Raw genomic sequence first — 20,684 nt, 5'->3', positions numbered from 1 at the left:
TGACACATACATGTATTTTGTATGGAAATAAATAAGTATAAGGTATGAAAGAGAGTACAAAGAAAACCACCTGTCTCTTCAAATGCCTTAGTAGTTAACCGGGAAAGTAGCAAGCTGCATAAGTAAAGACACGAACTGAAGAAAAGGTCTTAAATAGTTTGTCTTTGTGTCTCCAATAATGAAAGACGTTGGCCGTAGCAAATTAGCTATCATTAAGAATGAAACATTAATGAGCTATGGAAGAGTAGTTGTAAAGTCAACATTTCAAATTTTGTCTTTAGATAGATCTTTAATACAGTAGAATCAACTAATTGGAACTCAGTAGTGATCAGTAACGTCTACTAATTGCTTGTGTAGAATAAATTAGAAAACTTAATTAAAAATATATAGAATACTAACTGCGCAAGACCGATAATGTGGTTTTCAACATCGAAAAATTGATAATATTTGTTCGTAGATGTCTCTAATATGGTTCCTATCAATATTAACTAATAGATCCGATATATAAAGTTCGTGCCCGCGCGTTTATCTCTTCCAAAACTTTGTATGTCCTTTCGATGAAAGTAATATGGATATCAATGATTACGTATTTATTAATAAAAAGGTTTTGAAGTTTGTTGGCCTTTATCCAACGAGTATCGTGAGATATATTGTGTGTTGTATGTGTATGATTACTATCGTTATACCGCAAGGAATTCAAATTTATGAGAATTGGGAAGATCTGTCTACTGTATTGGAAACGAGGTATGTATTCACAATTGCCCATTACTGATGACATAGCGGACTATGAATGTTGTATTACAATTTGACTGCTCGCTTTAAGAAAGATTTATAGATAATTCTATTTTATTTGTTTTTATAGTTCAGTATTGCTCACCATTTTACTTGCCATATTAAAATCGCTAGTTTGGATAAGCAATAGAAGAAAAATGGATCCTTTTATACGATACATGTTAACGGATTACTGGGATTTAATGACAACGTGTATTTCGGAGAAACACGCGGATGTATATACAGTGTAAATAATTTTCCAAACTACAAATACACAAGTGCGTCTACAGATACATATATATTACATCATGTTACTTGCAGATATGTGAAGAAAGGATATTTATATACTAAAGGATATTTATTTTTGATTTGTAATTCTTTAATGTTCTTCTTCAGTCTACCTATGATTGAGATATTTGTTGCTTTGATCAAAGGCCCTAACGATAATAGTACAAGACATTTTCCGTTTTTAGCTTTATATCCAGAATCTTATTATAATTTTCCGATGTACGAGGTAAGGGTCTTATTTTTGGGGCCAGGGGTTTGTTGAAATTGTTGGTGTGATAATATTTGTATGTATTCCCGTTTACGTAGATTATTTTTCTCTCACAAGTGGTAGCGACAAGCTTGTGTGGCCTTGTTATCCTGGGAACTGATACTTTAATTGCAACAGCATTGTTTCACACATGTGGCCATTTCAAAGTACTTCAAAGAAAGATAAAAAATATTGATACTGAAATTAACGTTAGTATTTACTTCAGAGAACCCTTTTAATTATAAATTAATATATTTGACAATTATGTAAACATATCAAGTTTTTTGTTTAGGTACAACATGCATGTATTACAGAAAATATGCAAAAAATTAAATTGCATGTGATAGATATTATTAAATATCATTATACGATTCTCTGGTAATAATTTTAAACAATTAAACGTACATGTTTATTGTAACATATATGATAATATATGTGATCGTGAAGTAAAATGTTACGATTTTACACCTATAGGTTTTGTGATTATATGGAAACAGTTTTCAGCCCAATGTTATTTCTGCAAACATTAGCTAGTAGTCTCATAATATGTCTGGTAGGTTTCCAAGTTGCGAGTGCAGGTATAACTGTAAATATAATCTCCAAGTCGGTTAAGTACGTCTCATATTTAATCATGGCACTTTTTCAATTGCTGCTCTTTTGTATGCCCGGTGATGCTTTAATATATGAGGTAACAATAAAAGTAGTATTCCATTTAAAAAAGACATATACAGACAGGCGCACATATACATACATATACGTGTATTATATGTTGTATCATAGAGTTCCATGGTCTACAAAACTGTGTACGCAATTGCTTGGTATAAATTGCCAATTTTATTAAAAACCGAGATACGTTTGCTCATATTGCGTAGTCAAAAACCTAGTAAAATAACCGCTGGAAAATTCTATGTAATGCACCTGGAGAATTTTACTGGAGTAAGAAAATCATGCATTACTTCTTGCATTACAAAATGTGTATCAAAATTATGAAATTCCTGATTCCTAGTACTTATATATATGTATATAAAAGATATTTTAATTCTAATATTTTTAGGTGTTGAGCACAGCTGCTTCATACTTCATGTTGCTCCGCAGTTTTGGAGCAGATGAAACTACTGTTAAATTATAACTGAACAAAATATTAAATGTGTAATTAAGTAATATAATACTAAAAAGAAAAAAAAAATACAACATGAAAACTGCGTGTAGAAGCTTCGACAATAGTATGGTTCGTATATCACTGTTCATTAATATACATATACTCTGTCCAACGAGAGATTGAGAGTAGATCGGACGAAAACTCGTCCGTCTCGCGCAGATCTCCCCCTAGGAGACCTAGAAAGCCCTCCTCCACACTGCCGTGCCGTATATAATCGCGCTACGCTCTCCCCACTTTGCCCACCTATGCCCAGAAGCACTCTCAATTCTCAATCTCTCGTTGGACGAAGTATATATGCAGGATACTTTTGTTTCAGCAATACTCGTTACAAATATGCTCCCCAACCAAAATACATTTGGCACAGATTATCTATATTTGTCGCGTCTAAAATTAAATGATTAGTTTGCCCTTCGACGCTAAGATGTAAAGCAATATTTTCTGCCTTTCTTCCAGGATATCGCATCAAACCTTTCAATCGTTGCTCAATGTTTTTTATATGTTCTACGGCCTAAAGCAAAAATAAATGGATTATTCTCATATCTTTTCTTCCATAATTTAATATGAAAGAACATATTTCTTATACCTTTTCATTTGTTTTTTCAGCTGCGTCACCAGGTTGATTTTTGTTCCAACTAACAAGTGGATCGTAGACAAAAGGTGTGAGTACGCTCAGCAATGTACTCGATTCTTGCCGAAGTACTCGCATAGTAATTTGGCAGGCGCGTCTGAATGGTCCTTCGATCTTTAAAGGACCCATAGCATCTACCATATTATGTGTCAAGCGAAATGGTACACGTTCAGGCCAATCAAAAAGTTCGCCCTAAGAATTACAGTACATTAATTAGGATAAATAGTTAATAAAATAAGAAACAAGAATTACATGATGTGTGTGTGTGCGCGCGCGCGCATATTAGATATACGTGTATGTAAAATATATGTATTTTATAATTTTAAGTTGAAATTCGTTTATCGAATTTCTAATACCTAATTGCTAAGTATGAGACTTACTCTGTTAAACAAGCAGTTGAAATCAACATGTACGCAATCTCCGCATGTAGAATCGAACAATATATTTTCTCCATGGCGATCACCAAGCCCAAGTATGTATCCCACCATGGACATGACAGCAGTAGTCCTAATATATGCGGTGCGAGCTTCATACCTTTTTCAAAAGTTAGAATAATTAGATAATTGATATCTGTACATACACACACACACACACACACACACACACACACACACACACACACACACAGAATTACTAAGAAATATATATGAGGTATATTTTATTGGCACATACCATCCATATGAATCAGGAAACATAATGCGAAACCAATCGCTGAATATAGGGGGATGTCGTGGTAATAGCTTCTCCACAAATAATTGCCTCTTCTTTTCTAATGGATCTCTTAATGCTAATGAGAAGAGAGAAATGAGGTAAAATAATTCTTTTTTTACATGTTTTGAACATTCTCAATAATCATATTATAGCTTACCACATAGCATCGTTTTATATTCCTTATTTGTAGGTGCAATGCCTCTCTCTCTATATAGATTTATAAGAGTAGGTCGAAGACCAACCAGATTTGGTACCCACTCTATTAAACCGCATTCTTCGTTTAAAGGCACCACGCTCTGCAAATCAAGGATAGTTGATAACTTATTGAAATCAAATCTGAACAAAATGTATTGCTGGGAAGCCTTACTTACGTATGTGCGTATATAAAGCCTCCTTTGTCGTGATTCTGGATCATTTTGAAGATACTTATTCACGATATCATTAAATTCCATCAATCTGAAATCTCTGCGTAAATCGTCTTTCGGCTTACACATGAAGAGATATTCTTTGCCATCTGACCCCCTCAGCGCTATTCGTCGCGGCCGTTGAAGCGACGGCATTACAACCACGTTTTCTTCTATCTTTGTTATATGTACCCATCTCCTATATTACAAGTATAATATAAAATAAAATCGTGCTTTTACGAGAAAAAAGAATGTTTTAATAATAAATATAATATGTACCATAAGAATGGATTATGATTCTCAACTGAAGCGTTCTTAGGTGGAAGATGTAGTTGTCTGAATTTCGTTGTTGGCATCATGATCGAGCTGAAATCTTTAGTTGCAAGTAACCTTGGCAAATTTTTTGACAAATAACTCACAGTGGTATTTAGCGTTCCCTATTACAAAATGAGAAAAATTTTATTACATGTATTATTCTTCAATTCTTGGTACATTACACGTATTCTTCCATTATAATTAGTTTTGCTGATATTTGAACAATTGAATAACTTACTTCTGGTATCGATTTATTAGACAATTCAATCAGTCTTTCCCAAAGTCTGTGGAAATCTTTAATAAGTTTAGACATGTCCGGGGTTTTCAACTGTGGGTGATTTAAGATCTCTTGACATCGTTTTTGACGCGCCGGATACGAAGACTACAACAAAGTAAAAAGTGTTTTATTATATTTCTATCAATAATATAAATGATACAACAAATATTGTATATATTCCCTTATAGAAATTTAATACTGTAAGTGATTTTTTGGCTAGTAATTAATCACTTAAAAGTACTATTGAAAGCACTGTTAATAGCGCTTTTAATAATGCTTTTAAATGATTAATCACTAGCCAAAAAATCACTTACAGTATTAAATTTCTATAAGGGTTATTAATAAAATATACATTAAAAACTGATGCCATCATCCATAAGCAATGTTGTGGATACGCTGAAATCAATTTCACTAAAATCGCGCGAAGAGTACTTCGGACTTGCAGAGATGGATGACAAATCCTCGATATAAGTTGGCTGAATGCTGTCAGCCACATAAATGTCGGTAATCTATGATGGTAGACCTCTGAAATGTGAAAAACAATGCGTATTCTTTAATAGTATAAACACATTGTTTAGTCATAAATCTTTTTCTTTGATTTGGTTCAAATAGATACCCATGATTTGAGTCATCTTTGACAGCCGATCTTGGCGAAATTTAATAATATCTTCCGATCCGGAAGTGATTGTAGCACGAGAAGCGTTATCCAACCAGATGGTCAACATCTTAGGCATCGAATGATGAATATACTTGCAGCCATATTGAAGCGATTTACCATAAGAATGCATCATGTGTATTTGCATGTCTCTTGATCGTATAAACACGTAAATTTTATTATAACTTCAATCATATCGTGAACAAAAATTAAATTGTATAGAAACACAAACCTACCGTCTATTTCTATCTTTGTCATCTTCAGACATTCTCTCAACAACAGTATCATAATACTGAGCACACGCCACCCAACTTTTTTCCCAACCTTTCCATACGTCAAGCGCTTCTTTATAGTTAAAGATACAACCATCTGTATCGACGTTAAGTGTTTCATCGTTGTATTTTGCAAAAAGAAGCTTTGCCTGAAAGAAGTGTAGATATGAAATAACGATGTTACTTTCTGACAGTCAATTAATTTTATCTTTTAGCATTATAGAATGTGGTGTGCCCCTACCAAAACGGCAGCCCGGCACCACAATAATTAGCCGTGCACGGGCAAACGCGCTTTCTCGTGAACGCCTAGCTGCGTCGACTAAAAATATAGGTATAAATAAATTTGACAAAAATACTCATTGCTCTCGTCGGCCGATCTAACCAAGAGTTGAATTGGCCACATACTCGCAGAGACGCGAGTGGTATTTTTGGGGACACACCACATCAACGACCTGTACTCCAAACAAACCTTTGCAAAGTGTCTTCTTTCTTCGTTACAATTTCCTATGGATAATTGTTTGTAATATTGCGCTGGTTGAAAACAATTTGAAAAACAACGATTTAAAGTGGTAAAAGCATCTTCCTGGCAACCCTTCTGCCAATACAATTGAGCTTGTTCTATGTATAATGGTTGTGGTGGACACGTATCACTGGCCGATAAAATATGCATATACGCTTGTTGGTGCAAGCCAGTCCTAATGGAACAACTCATTTAACACAGAAATTACCAGAAATATGAAAGGAGTATATCGTATATCGTACATACTTTCTAGCAATTTTGGCGCTCTTCAACCAGATTTTGCCGATTTCTTGCTTAAGCATTACATTTTCTGTATTTTGAGTTTTTCGCTGTAATTGTACAGCTAGATCTAAAGTAGCTCTGCGCATACTCAGGACAAATTCTACACCGCGAGAAGTTCTCAATAATTGTCCACGTTTTTCCCATTCTCCTAGCATCGTTGGAAGTCCTTCTGCATTGTTCAACATCATTGAAGTTGCTTTATCAAATTCATTCAATATATGTAATCTGAAAATGACATCTCATTTTACATGCTACACCTAACAAATACATTTCAATTTAAAGACAATATAAATTATTAATACTTACTTCATAATGTACGAGTAACTCTGTTGATAAGCTCCGGGTCGAGAAGCGTCTTCTAATAATGATACTAAATTCTTCTTTAACGAGAGCAAATCTGGTTTTATTCCCTTTATGAGATCATCTAGTAATACGTGTTTTATATTTTTTTGCGAGGAATCTTCAAATCGAGAGAAGTGAGAAAGTCTCCAAAAAAGCTCACGTTCGGTTATGAGAGGCTCTAATTCTGGCCTGTCATATCGAAAAAATGTTCCAGTTTACAAATAACTTAACTATATGTACATTTATTCGTACTGTAAAATATTACCTGTTACTCAACAGACCCTCCGTAATGTGTTTGGCAGTGAACGGTTGATCTAAGCCAAGGTAGCATTGAATCATACCTTGCAAATACGTATGCTTTGAGTCTTTTGTCTGCATGAGTCTCTCGTAACACGTAGCCGCGTCCTAATCGAATTCGTATTCAAGATGTAATTTGACTAAGTAAAATTACAGCTTTAATTACAATTGTCTAATTTGTTTAACAGTACCTGAAGCTGTCCATTGACTTCGTGAGCTAAAACCAACTGTTGCAAGGTAGGGGATTGATCTTGAGTCGCCAGAATACCAGATACTCCGTCAGGCTCATCGAGTTGTGCATAAATTTTCTGCAATAGATAGATCTACATTGTGAAACAAGAAGAAATGTGTCATATACACCATGTTAAAGCATGAATCGTTACATACGGCAAGTAAACCTCCTTCTGTTAACTCTGATAAACCCTTATTACTGGATGCCATATGTTGTTCTAAATACATCAATGCACGGTGGTATTCCCGTGATTGGTAACAACCTTCTGCTATTACCAGACTGTCTAGTCCAGCGCAGAATTCTGGAAATATTAACAAAACAATTAATCATATCATATCTGATCTATACAAATCATATGAATTAATAGTACATGATAAAATAGACACATTTTATTACGAACTTTTTATCGCTTCGTATCTATCATCTTGAAACAATCTTCGTTCTCTGAGCCACCTTTGCAAATGATCCAATACACAGAAGATTATCTGTTCCAATCATATAAAAAGATTTAACAATAATATTAAAACTTAACGTCAAATAAAATTATCAAAAAAACTTATGCTAACTTGTGAACAGCGTGTACGTCTAGTTTCTTCCGAAATTCTCTTCTCATCAGTCTTTACAGTCTGTGCATATCTAAGTGGTCGATGACGCAGAAGTTCAGGATCTAATACCGATTTCTGTCTAACATTGATCACGGCTAACATTTCTTCTCTAATCTTAACATGTCCTTCTCCGTTATTTGTGATTATGTGTGCTAATGGATGCAACATAGACATGTATATATTAAAATTGTTTAAATAGATTTAATAGACATATCGAACGCTTCAACTTACACACAATGTACGGTAGACAAAATATTAATGTTTTTATATCTCGTTTAAATGCCAATTTGCATGCCTGTAATACATTATTGAGCATTGTATCATCCACAGCATTAGACATACTGCACAGCCAGTTATAAGCCCAGTTTTCAACTGAAGAACCTGCTTCAGAACTATAAATTTGTGTATCAGTATTCGATCAATGTAATGTAATAGTAGTTTGAAATTTCATATAAAGATTACCCGTAAATAGGATGCGGGAATTCATCATCGTCACTAACAGTCGCTATCTTGTAATGTGATGTCAGAAAGGGGATAATAATCTGTTGCGTGTTGGGTGGTAAATTATTCCATAATTCACTATTTCGACCTTGCGGAGAAATATCATATGCTTTCAATATTTCCTAGAAAATAATATCATATTGATAAACAGAATTATAATTTTTTTTTTATTGCAAATGCATGTGTAGAATATGTATGTGGGATTTCACACCTGTATAGCAAGTGAAAAACAATCCATACTTTGGCTGTTTTTTTGCAGTTGAAAAGCCCGCACATGTTCGGAAAGCAGGGCACACGCAAACTCTTCATTCATGTCTGATATAAATTTACTAGCCTCTATAACATAAAAATTGTTTTAACAAATTTAGAAAGAGATAAGGATCATATTTATTATGATAAAAATATAAAACCTAATACCTCTAGAAATAATTCTTCGCGGAAGAAGACTCGGTTCGATAGCTCCTAATTCTCCGAGACATTCCCCATAACATAAACGGATAGATTCATCTTTATCTTGACATCCAATCAGCAGAGTATCTAACAGCTAAAACATATGGATACAGTAAATATATAATATACATGCGTAATGCATTTGTATATGTAATAATTATAAACGCACTTCAACGATTAATGGATGGACATCGGTATCGCTTAATATCATTTTGTTGAGCTCACTACGGTGCTCCTCCAAAAACGTTTGCAAATGTTTCAGAGCTCTAATTCGCACTTCATCAGTTTCGTGAGTAATGCGTTTCAACCACAATTTTAAATTGGCATTAAATCCCTCAGGTCTAAAATTGAAGATTTTTATAAAATACACAAAAAATTGTAAAATACACAAGTTAAGTATACATTAAATATAGGTTTACCTTGCTTGTAAAATATATGCTTTAACTATATCAGATATGTGACCGGGAGCTTTCATGTCATCTATAAAAAACAATTCTGAAATGTAGCTATTATGTCCACTATTTTGAACAATGAGAAACTCTAACATATCATTGACTTTTTCTGGAAACATTTTTTGCAGTGGTATTAACGATACGCATATTGTTGGAAACAGCGATCCCAATTCTTCAATAGCTATGCTGAAAACAAATTTTTGAGAATCATCACTTCAGAATATAATTAGCATTTCGCTTGATATTTCTTTGACATACTTGTTAATAAATGCATCCCACGCATCACAAGCCAAGCGCGAGAAGCCTGGTCTTTTAAATCCAAGCGAGGTTCGTAACGTGGCTAAAATTTTATATCTAAGCGGAGTTAAGTAAGTAGCACCCATGTAACGAATTAAAACGGTCAGTGAAGCAAGTGCAGATTGTTGTGTAAATTCATCTGATTTGGGGCCGAGTTTTATATCAAAATTCACCAATATACCATGTAATCGTTGATTCAAATAGGACACCTGTGTGCATATATATAATGCATACAACATTGCAACATTGTGCACTGATTAATTATAATATAATTAATTATTAAGGCACTTACAACTTGTTCTTGCGTACGAAACTTTCCTCTCTCCTGATTAGTATCATATTCTGAGATGATTTCTAATAAGCCTATTATTTTTTCAGGCGATTCATAAAAATTTAACATAAGTTCTTCAAAAATTTCCTGCAAAATTATAAAAAAAATTTTACATATACATATACATATACAATATATGTATGTGTGTGTTTCTAACACATTTCATCATATTTCTCACGTTATAAAACAAGTTAAGAAAATTTAACAAAAACTGAAATTTCTTACCATAAACGACTGTTTTGTAAGAACTGCAAGACTAGTTTCTGTTATTCTTGTCACAAGGTTCAAACATCCTGTAGTTATTTGGAGACGTGTTTCTAAGAACGCATAACTGCAAATGTACTAAAAAAAAGAAAGAGAAACATACAGTATACAGCTCAAATTATATTATATCAACACAGTTTAAATCATTAAACACATATAATTTCACATACTGGAAAATATTCTTGAAGCATTTGCTTTATGTCCATGTGTATCAATTCGGCTATATCGTATAAGAGTGGATTTGCATCTGGCACTTCAACGATAATGGCGATCAGAAAGCAAACCGCATAATGACCATCTTTGTACAGCAATTGACGTGATCCTTCATAGCCTATACATTTAGCAACGCGATGTACTGTAGTTGCCATATTATATGAGACACTTATATAATTGCTAACAGCACGTTTCATTAGAAGCTGCAAAATAAATTGATAACGCAAAGAGATATCATAATTTGTACACAACAATCTATATGTGAATATACATATAATTATATATAATAATTACTTTCAAGGTATCCTTTCGATATCGAATGTATAGAGCTTTTGGAGAAACGTTCAGAAAGTCAGCAACATCCCGATATGCAGCTGTGGCAAATGCCACAGCTGCGTGTGACGAATTTGGATGCGTTATTGTAATTAAAAATACATCCAACATCCTTCTTTCTGTTATATGTAATGGGACACTAAAATTGTTACAATTGTTACATTAATTAGTCAGTTAATTAATTAAAAAACTCAATATTTTCGTAAATTAAATTAATAGCTGTGCTACTAAATTCTCCATATCTTACCATACGAATTTTTTTGCAGTCTCAAGTAACGTATCATGTAAGGAATGATTGGAGGTGTTCAATGCAGTCATAAGAGTATTGGCTATAACGTTAATTACTAGCTCAACATACTCGTCTAAATCATCTGGTATAGTATCCGATAAACGTCCATCGTTACTTTCGAACATAGCGATCTTATTACTTAATAATTGCCCAATTATTGACGCAATATTCAATCGAATCTTAATATTCTCATCATGTATGTAAGAAAGCCATTTCTTCGTTATCTCATTCGAGTTAAATGATTTTATATGATTTGAAAAAGAAAGAATACTTTTCGAGATATGCAAACGTATGGAAACGTTAGTTGAAGAGAGTAGTTTGAAGTATGTATTAAAAATATGAGCGTAAGCTCTTGGCAGATGCAAGTTGGATTTGACGTCTTTTGTCTCATTATCTGTACAGCATTCACAATGTATCCTCCACTTTTTGTTATCCAACGATTTACTAAAAATACGTGTTATTAGTTATTCCATCATTTCATAAATATAAACATATATACTAAAAAAATACCTTAATAAAATAATTCTTCCTTTTCCTGATGAGACACAGGCTACTTGACCTAAGACGTTTGCAAGAGCTTCGTGTATTTCCACTTTCGTCGAAGATAAGGCAGTGTTTAAAATATATTGGCAAACATCTTCTAATTTTATGTTTGCATCATTCAATAACAGCACACTGTGTCTATATTTCAATATAATTTTACGATTAATATAAGTACATGCCATTTAAAAATGTAGGACAAAATATAAGAACACTTACGACACAGCTGCAACAGCTATTTGCATTTCAGCATTCAATATACATGTGCGTAGTAATTTTAATCTTTCCTTTCCTTTGCCATGTATGCATAAAATTTCAAGGCACTCCGACATTGTTTTAACATCAAGAGATTTTGCTCTTTGCACCATTTTTTGGCTAATGTCCATAGATCCTTTGAAATCTTGTGTAAATGGCAATGCTAATATTGATTGCAGTAGAACTTTATTCGATTCATTGTGAGCCATTAAATACATTAAAATTTGAAAGATAATCTGCTCATTCTGACATTTATCTGAATTTAAGTTTTGTATGAGAATCCTTAATATAGTATTTAACTCGTTTTCATATAGTTTAACTTGAATCTTCTCTTTCTCTAGCCACAACTGCAGTAAAGATTGGGCCTTAATAATATGTAACACTTCTGTGAATTTTTCAACTTCTATGAGATTCATTAATTTGTTTGTTAATAATTTCCATGGCTCGCTGATTTCTGTTGCGAGAATAATTTTATCCGGTTCAATAGCTCGTCGAATATCGATAAAAACAAATTGGACAAGAATCTCGATAACAGTCTAAAATAAATACAAATTATTAAATATATAAATAATAGATAATTTTTAAATAAAAAATAAGATATTACATACTGGGCAATGTACGAAGTAAGTCAACAGTTTTTTACTTTCTGAAGGGGTACAGGACCGTGGTTCTACAATTAAATATTGTTTAATTTTACAACACGCTGTTTCTTCTAGTTTCTTTATCGATTCAATTTTTACATCGTATGCTGAAAAGAGAATATGATTTATACAATTTATACAAATGTATTTAAGAAGAATATGTGTATAAATTAAAATAAAATAAAAAAAATACTCACTAACAAATTCGGAAGCTATAAAATCAATCACTTGGAAACACAAATCTGTTACATTAGAAGAAACATGTAATGCTTGTATCAATCGTTTCAATGTCTCTGCAAACTGAGACAACATGTGTATGGGTAATTGACCCGCATTAATCCAAGCTGGAAGACTCTTCACTATTTCTATGCTATACGTAATTATCCTCGTACATTTCTAAAAAGATTCAAATAGAATATCTCAAGATATATTGATACAAACTTTATTTAAACTTCAATCACTTACATTACTAAATTTCAATCACTTACATTATCATTAACAGTAGAGTTCTCTATTATTTCTGTGAATAGTTGTAACGCTTCAATTTTCAAATTTGGAGGAGAATTGACCAGGATTGTCATAATTCTATCCCATAACTCTACTTCATCCCACACTGAAACGCTAGTTTTTGTAATTATCTGCCAATACAAATATCATCGTTATTGAAACCAATGAGTGTCGTTAGAAACTTTTAATTAGAAAATCTGTGAATTAGAAAAACAAGAACCTTTAACAGAGATGTTTGAATCAATGGTACATTTGACAATTTAATTTTTGCAGGAAATGGTGTCAAGTCCAAATTTTCTATAATATCCTTGTCTGTATGAAACTTTGATAGAGTCATCTCTTCTGTGGCACCGCCATAAAACTCGGACATTTCTATAAAAAAAAAAATGTAATGGCTTGTCAGTAAAAAATATATTTAATCGTGTTTTTATACCTTATTACATTTACTATTATTTTGATCTATTGTTAATCCATGATTACGTACCATCAAGTATACTCAGGTACTCTGAAGTAATGGTCTGAAACATTGTCATGTGATGCCTCGATAATATTCTAAGCATACAAGCTTGTACTTCAATGCTATTTGAAAGCACCACATCGCTCGATGGTTTACAGACCAAATAGAACAGCGTGCCAAATAACCAGGTTGTAAATGCTGAAAACACACAGGTGACGATGACGATATGTTATCAAGTGCAGTTTTCAACAATATTGTACCAACATTTTACAAATACGCCACCTGTATATTGTTGCTGTAAAGTGACATCCGCCGAACCATTGGTAAACGATGGAACTAATACAGTAGTTAAAGTAGAGGATCTCTTCAATAAAGATTCCAGAAGGGAGCAGAGCATCTGTTCCGTCGAAGGATTCTCCAAATCGGAAAATATCGCTATTATTGGATTGTTGATGTACTTCCATACTGAGTGTGCTACAGATATCCTACAACGGGAAATATTTGTTGTTAAAATACACTCGTGTCTATCACATCATCTTGCGACAACAAGAATGTACAAAATAATTTGTTAACCTTTAAAATTGGTAAGTTAGTTTGGCGCACATACATTTTGTGAGATATTTTATAACGATAAAGTTACAAGAATATTATAAATCATTACACATAAAATTATTATTTTTCAGACACTGTTATGCTTTATGTTTCAATCGTATAGCAGGTATGTAGTTGATTGCCTGACAGATGAGTGACAGATGCAGTTATGTCCTTAATTGGAACGGTATATTGATATATTTGTAGCAGAAACTTATACTTACGTTTTATTATCTTGAGGAGTTGCCGAATCTTCATTCGTTGCCATTGTTGCGTATACAAATGGTAAATAAACGGAATGTAACGTGTAGCCTTAGATCAAAGGATTTCTCCTGTCTCTCGTATCCACTTTGGTTCTGTCGAAACAAAAAATCCATAAATTTTTCCACGGATCTTCATATCAACACTGTAAATTCTTTATTCTTCTTGATTAAAAAATATTCTTTTACGCCACACAAGTTGCCGAGTAAAAAAATAAATTTGTGACGAAACCTTCCGCGTTTATTTAAAATTTCGTCAAGTCTCGTGTTACGCACTGCGCACGTGGAAATATAAAGGTGTTTCGCGTTAATGATGGAATTTAAATTTTGCAGAAAAATTTAAACGAATAGACGCACTGATGGAAGACGACATTTATACGTATTATCTTTTTAAACATTTAACACGTAGCTGCAACAAATAACCACTCACCGTGCAAACTCCGAACTACGTGGTCCAATGATTGACGGCACGTTAAATATCCCAAAGTTTTTTTTCTTTAACTCCGAACTACAGCTGACTACCACGAGTACCGCGAATGGCGCGAACGGTATTTCAATTGTTTCGTACTTTTTTACTTGTTTGTCAACGAGAGTTTTTCGGCCGCGCGTCCCGAAACTCATGCGGAAATAGGGATTGGCTACCGCCGCCAATGGCCGTATCGTTTCGAAGTGCCGAAGGTGCGGGAGAGTGCAGCACCCTCGGCAATGGCGCGCACGCGCGCAGGGCGCAGGCGCGATCAGCTGTTTCCGTCCTAGTCACGACGTGGGGTGTTTCTCGGCGCGGGCGTGCGTACGTGCGTGCGTGCGTGCGTGCGTGTGTGTGCCGTTCGTAATGTTTTTCTCGCGCGAGGGCTTGCACGCGCGCCGATAACGACTCGCGACGGTCCCGCGTTCGCGTTCCGCGTCCCGCGTCGCGTTCCCGGCCCATTGAAATTCCTCTCGGGCGCCCCGATCCCCTCCCCCCGCCCCCCTTCCCCGGATAGGCGACTGGCGATCCCGCTCTCGGCGCCTGTCGGCGCCGGAAGCTTTTCGACAATACACCACGTCAGATTTTCGCGGTGACGGTTGGTGACGGTAGTGGTGGTGGTGTGGCAGACGTGACCGCGGTGATGGTGGTAGTGCCGCTGTGTCGTCGACGTCGCTCGTCGCCGTACGTCGTCGTTGCGATATACCCGCACACCCGTTGCCCGCGCGTTCAAGAGGGGCATCGCGACGACCGAGTGTGAGACAAAAAGCCGTTCCTAATGCGGCGGACAATAACGCCGGCGCCCCGTAAAAGGAGAGGATGAGGCCCCGCGTGCTCTGCGTGTACTGGGCGCTGCTCCTGATATCGACGGTGTCCAGGTAAGGCCTGAGACCGATAAGGCATCGTGTCGCGCCGCGCCGATCCATTCGAACGGAACGATTCGATCGAGTATACAAGTCACGACGAGCGATCTCGTTCACGGTCGTATTCGGGAATGCGAAAGCGATGTCTCGCGCAAGCTTCTTTCTCCGTTTACATCTCTGAATGGAGCAAGTTCGAAGCTTTTGCGAACCGCTGGAGTATTCGTGGATATCGCGCGACCCACTTGTCTCGGAATATTTTTGGAGTAGATTTTGGAAAAGATTAACGCGGTGAGACAAAATTAAATATAATGTTTTTTTTTATATTTTTGATTATTCTGACAACGTTGTATTTAAATCTTATTCGTCACACCGGATGCAATTTTTTAAGTGAATGTTAAAACAGCAACTTGAACATTGAATGTCGAATTAAATTTTTGTTACAATTATTAAATTGAATTTTAGTAGACAGTAAGGTTCTTCAGAAAACCTTGCAAAACTTGACAGGATTGTTTGTCAATGTGCGAAGAACTGTAATTGATCTTTTTATGAAACTTTTGTAAGAGATAATTGCTTCTACTCTTGCTTATGCAACACTGACGCGATGTTACTTAACACTGGACAATAAGGCAATTTCTTTTTGTTGCAGCGGACTTCTGTTTTTAATAGTAGCTTCGGAGAACGCGCAAACCAAAGATTCTTTTTTCAATTCTGAGAAGAATGAGACTTACGGGGCTTACAGTAATGCTACGCTCAATTACGAAGGTCATGAAAGTTTTGAGTCTTCGTCTATACTGGATGCTGAAACTGGAGCACTGAAGACTAATCAGAATCTATATGGCCAGGTAAAACGATTATACAATTTTTCTTGTAAAAAAAATATAAGAAGGATATTTACTATACGAATATATAATGTTTAAAGTATATTTTTTTTATATTGTGAGAATATAATAATACATAACATGCATATCATTATTATAATATGTATAATAATGTATTATTATATGTATTATAATGGTATATATACATATAAGAATGTTTAAATATAATATGTACATTTTCTACTTGCGTATATGGTTTGTTTTATGTTTTTTTCGTTATATTACAGCAAGAAGCTACAGTTTCTGCTAGTTTCGAGACAATTACTAATGATGACCCAGAGGAGAAAAAGAATATGGATATTTTAGCCGAAAGTCTCTCGCAACAGCCTAATCTTTCTCAAGGGTGAGTTTGTGCACATAGCCACTTTATTTTTTAATAAACCAGCACTTTCAAATAGCAGATTTGTAGGGATGTAAACTGACCAATACTGTGTGTAAAAATAAGGCTGTTATTATTATTATTTTTATTTATAATCGATATAAACTTGTGGGGATATAAACTGTTTGTAGATGCAGTAATTTATGTTACATATCAATTATTTTATTATTTGATATGTAAAATATTTTTCTTTATTATTTTAAACTATTTGCGCTTGACAATAAATTTATTATCGCGCATAAATACAGTATAAATGTTTTATATATTTTAAAAAATATTAAGATAATTAAGATATCAAAGTTGTAGAAGTTACTTCTTTCGCAATCGTTAACATAAATTTGCTATAAAGAGTTTCATCCATTTGAGATCACAGCGAAAGTTAAGAGATCAAGATCTTGACAAAGTTCTTTCTTAAATTTAGATTTTTGGATATAATAATTCAGAATGATAATAACATTTCAATTTTAAACAAGTTTAGCTTTTTATATGAGAATATTTTTATATAAAGAAAATAAAACTGTAAATGTGTTTACATTATTAAGAGTTTCCTCTTCTCTTTTTTTTTTATAGCAGATCTTTGCAAGTCAAATATACTATTTAATATTTATGCTGGCATTAAAGAGACTATCAGTCGACCTGTATCTTAAAATTGTAGAATATTCTTTTATGCTTTTGATTTTATTCTCAGTGACTGAATAATATTTACTTTTTTTTATTTTATTCTGCAATATTCCACATTATACGTTGAAAAATTACTTTCTTGCGAAACGTGAATGAAGTATATGATTAGTATGCAAATCTTTAAATCTTAGTATCTTTAAATAAAAAGAAATTGTCTTGAATACAAAAAAAAAGTTTTGTTGTTCTCCTGTGCTGTTGTCTACGCTACGTTCTGCAAAATATACATGATGCATATGCAACATCATATGCATATTTCGTAGAAGTCTATATATGTACTTGAAAATTAGATGCATGAAAATGTAGAGTGGAAATGCCAGGCGACATAAGTGCCGGGAATATTTCCCATGCTTTTCTGCATAAAGTGCAAATCAATTTTATTATATGTGTCTTATTCGTCGGTTTTTTTTATTTTTTTTGCGATTGGAGCAGATTTTTCGAGAACTTGTATTATCACGAGTTTTTCGTCAGCGAATGCTTATATTTGTCTTCATGATATCGAGGCATAAACTGTCTGACTCGTTGCATAATAATTTGTCTGTTGACAAATTATTTCACATGCAGTATCACATTTCACACGCACTATCATACGTATTTAAATTAAACGATCGATTTACCATAACGGTTGTTAATTATAATGTACACGTCGTTAAAAGAGTGATTCTTTTACTCGTTAGCCGCACAGACGATGCGTCATTATCTTCATTACCGGTATACTTTTGTCGCGTAAATTGCATTCGTTTGGCTTTAATATTTTCTTTATATCTCCCGAGAGAAAAAGAGAGAAAAGATGTATTGATTATGTCAGTAATATCGCAAAGAATCTAAGAATCACTACCTTCAAAGAGAAGCATCTCCATATCGGAAATTTATAGGGAGTGCAGAAATTAATGATGTTCTTATAGTGTTGTTTTTCCCTGTTGCGAGCGCAATATGCAATAATCGATTTTTCCTCAGTAAATAGGAGCATTTATAATTTATTAATATAGTAACGTCGTAACGTGTACAATGACACGTCTATTATTATGTATGCGTGTGGTGGCCTCACAGGAAATAAATGAATTTTATCATTATCACTTCGCGGACTTTTGCGTTGTAGTGCAGAGTAAGGTTTACAATAACGGTAATAACGCTTCACGAATACAAAATTGTCGAAGAGCTATGAACAATGTAAAATGCACTTAATTAAAGCGCAAAGCGCTGACCAATCTCTTCGTTGTACTCGCTAAATTTTTGTAGGTAATTACTCGTAACGCAGGTCTTGCTGTGACCAACAGAAATTAATTAGTTACAATTAATGATACAACAATTTTAAAGATTAACAATTTTATACAAATAATTATAAATATGTCTGCAAGAAATCGTATTCTTTTGTCATAAATTTTTAATTGTTATGAAAGCTTCCATAATTCATTTCATTATTCGGTGAACTCTCGCGAGTTAAATTTTATCGAAAATTTGATCGAGGATTTGGTTCGTTTTAACTCGTATTGTTAAACAGAATATTGCAATGTTAAACTTTCAACGTTTTTATCGAAGAATTACGTTTTGAACATCTATACAAAGAGCGTGTGTGTATTTTTCTTCGCAAACAACCGAAAATATTTTTGCTTCTCTTCCTTGGTGAAATTAATACGAATTTATACTGTTCATCGTTAAATAAATATTATTTGTTTGTAAATAAAATAATTTAACAGATACAAGTGCGTTTTAGCTACTGTAAACTGTTACGTAATACTGCCATGCATCGGCATATTTATCATGCAATTTCGTTGTTTTTTTAATAGAAATATCTGTTTTTTTTTTCAGTTTTATCTCTGTTTTCATTATTGATATAAAAAATATAATTTGTATATAGAAGATGTTACAGTCGCAATATTAATTTTTTTAAAGCCATTTTTAATACATATATTTTTTTAGATTAAAACATTAAATATTAAACAGGAAAATAGTAATGTTCTTGCAAATAAAACTTTCGTTCCAGTAACACGAAGGTTTTATCATCTGGTATAAATTTAGATACATTAATTTTAAAAAATGTAATGATAAGGATATTTAAAATCTTCATAATTTGTCGTGGATGCTAAAATTAATATTGATCATTGTCACTTTTTTCTATAAAACATCCCAGAATAAATGCAGAATCTATTAAAGAAATAATAGAGTTCAGTTGATAGATATTAGATCGTTTGACAAGTTGTACGTTGACATTCTTGCTAATCAAATATTTATCCTATAAGCCGTATACCGCGACATTGAATTGCTTGGGCGTTCCTCGACCGTCGAGTTCTCTTATTGGTAACCGATAGACCTTAGCAGGGAAAATTAATCTGTATCGCTATGTACGTATGTGTTTGTGTGTATATGCGCTGTATCTTCGGCTTATTAATATCGAGATAGATTTTAACGATCCGTCCCCATGCTCCTTTCGCTCCTTATAGATTCCAACGTTAAGCCGCCAGGATCAAGTCTCGATCGCCTGAGTGTGCTACTCGAATCGACGCCGGTATATCGCCGTGTATCTAACAAGAGGAATTAGGCGCGTATTTGGGGCGCTTATTGTTAAAGCAAATTAATCCCATTCAATACCAACGTGTGCGACGCACATGTATCTCGCGCTTATAATGATACAGAATAGCGATTTCTTCCAACACCGATATCTCGAAATGTTATATCGCTTTATACGTGTGTTATACATTTATTACATGCTCATATTTCGTACACGTGCGACGATAAGGGCAATATAATTATGCAATGATGAGTGTGTATTTCAATTTCGCAATTATTCCGTAATTCAGTCTGGAATTCCTTAATGACGTCAGCAAGTTAAAAGACCAATTAACAAAGCATCTGCATGCTATTAATGCGATTGACAAATGATTAGATATAGATTAACAGAAGGTTAATACAACAGCTTATGCATTCCGTTCACAATCTATCCCTTCTCTCTCTGCATATCGAGTGTTTGACGTATACATTATTTCAATTAATTCATCGATAACGTAAGATCTATATCATTTGTGTTCAGAATAAT

The 20,684-nt window shown here is 33.9% G+C and overlaps 3 protein-coding genes across 3 annotated transcripts in view; 2 read left to right on the top strand and 1 right to left on the bottom strand.

Moving 5' to 3' along the window:
- The first annotated feature begins 278 nt into the window (after positions 1-278).
- LOC139823024 (odorant receptor 13a-like) lies at positions 279-2,497 on the top strand. Its single transcript, XM_071795288.1, has 8 exons — positions 279-744; positions 863-1,018; positions 1,093-1,285; positions 1,366-1,515; positions 1,599-1,684; positions 1,781-1,994; positions 2,087-2,242; positions 2,361-2,497. The coding sequence occupies exons 1-8, from the start codon at positions 569-571 to the stop codon at positions 2,433-2,435; spliced, it is 1,206 nt and encodes a 401-aa protein (XP_071651389.1). The 5' UTR covers positions 279-568; the 3' UTR covers positions 2,436-2,497.
- On the bottom strand, positions 1,309-14,968 carry LOC139823016 (serine/threonine-protein kinase ATR). Its single transcript, XM_071795279.1, has 41 exons — positions 14,817-14,968; positions 14,351-14,482; positions 13,818-14,020; positions 13,563-13,733; positions 13,299-13,450; positions 13,060-13,209; positions 12,769-12,967; positions 12,539-12,678; positions 11,895-12,466; positions 11,646-11,816; positions 11,094-11,579; positions 10,808-10,985; positions 10,471-10,716; positions 10,262-10,378; positions 9,998-10,123; positions 9,667-9,914; positions 9,376-9,594; positions 9,126-9,297; positions 8,924-9,050; positions 8,718-8,842; positions 8,468-8,628; positions 8,237-8,397; positions 7,967-8,157; positions 7,801-7,885; positions 7,556-7,701; positions 7,360-7,476; positions 7,137-7,276; positions 6,836-7,060; positions 6,494-6,754; positions 6,197-6,422; positions 5,692-5,876; positions 5,417-5,607; positions 5,153-5,325; positions 4,762-4,905; positions 4,488-4,645; positions 4,176-4,407; positions 3,962-4,100; positions 3,766-3,880; positions 3,474-3,627; positions 3,049-3,285; positions 1,309-2,973 (listed from the first exon to the last, which is right to left on the bottom strand). Exons 2-41 carry the CDS (start codon positions 14,392-14,394, stop codon positions 2,791-2,793), a joined length of 7,470 nt encoding a protein of 2,489 aa, XP_071651380.1. The 5' UTR covers positions 14,395-14,482; positions 14,817-14,968; the 3' UTR covers positions 1,309-2,790.
- A 190-nt stretch (positions 14,969-15,158) lies between these two features.
- Positions 15,159-20,684, top strand: part of LOC139823017 (SUN domain-containing ossification factor) — a 38,882-nt gene continuing 33,356 nt past the window's right edge. Inside the window, exons 1-3 of the mRNA XM_071795280.1 lie at positions 15,159-15,730; positions 16,362-16,557; positions 16,821-16,936. Coding sequence (XP_071651381.1) covers positions 15,672-15,730; positions 16,362-16,557; positions 16,821-16,936 — 371 coding nt within the window. The 5' untranslated portion in view covers positions 15,159-15,671. The remainder of the gene's footprint in view (positions 15,731-16,361; positions 16,558-16,820; positions 16,937-20,684) is intronic.

This window comes from Temnothorax longispinosus, chromosome 12 (assembly GCF_030848805.1).
Source record: "Temnothorax longispinosus isolate EJ_2023e chromosome 12, Tlon_JGU_v1, whole genome shotgun sequence".
NCBI classification, from domain to species: domain Eukaryota; kingdom Metazoa; phylum Arthropoda; class Insecta; order Hymenoptera; family Formicidae; genus Temnothorax; species Temnothorax longispinosus.
The sequence above is the reverse complement of the archived record's forward strand: the minus strand, read 5'-3'. Positions and strand labels throughout refer to the sequence as shown.

Excerpts from the sequence above, each read along its gene's own strand:
- LOC139823024 (XM_071795288.1), top strand. The coding sequence starts at position 569 with ATGGATATCAATGATTACGTATTTATTAATAAAAAGGTTTTGAAGTTT. Across the intron at positions 1,685-1,780 it reads TATCATTATACGATTCTCTG|GTTTTGTGATTATATGGAAA; the intron begins GTAATAATTTTA and ends TTACACCTATAG. Across the intron at positions 1,995-2,086 it reads GTGATGCTTTAATATATGAG|AGTTCCATGGTCTACAAAAC; the intron begins GTAACAATAAAA and ends GTTGTATCATAG.
- LOC139823016 (XM_071795279.1), bottom strand. The coding sequence starts at position 14,394 with ATGGCAACGAATGAAGATTCGGCAACTCCTCAAGATAATAAAAC. Across the intron at positions 13,451-13,562 it reads GTACCTGAGTATACTTGATG|AAATGTCCGAGTTTTATGGC; the intron begins GTACGTAATCAT and ends TTTTTTTTATAG. Across the intron at positions 10,986-11,093 it reads ACTGCAAAAAAATTCGTATG|TGTCCCATTACATATAACAG; the intron begins GTAAGATATGGA and ends TAACAATTTTAG.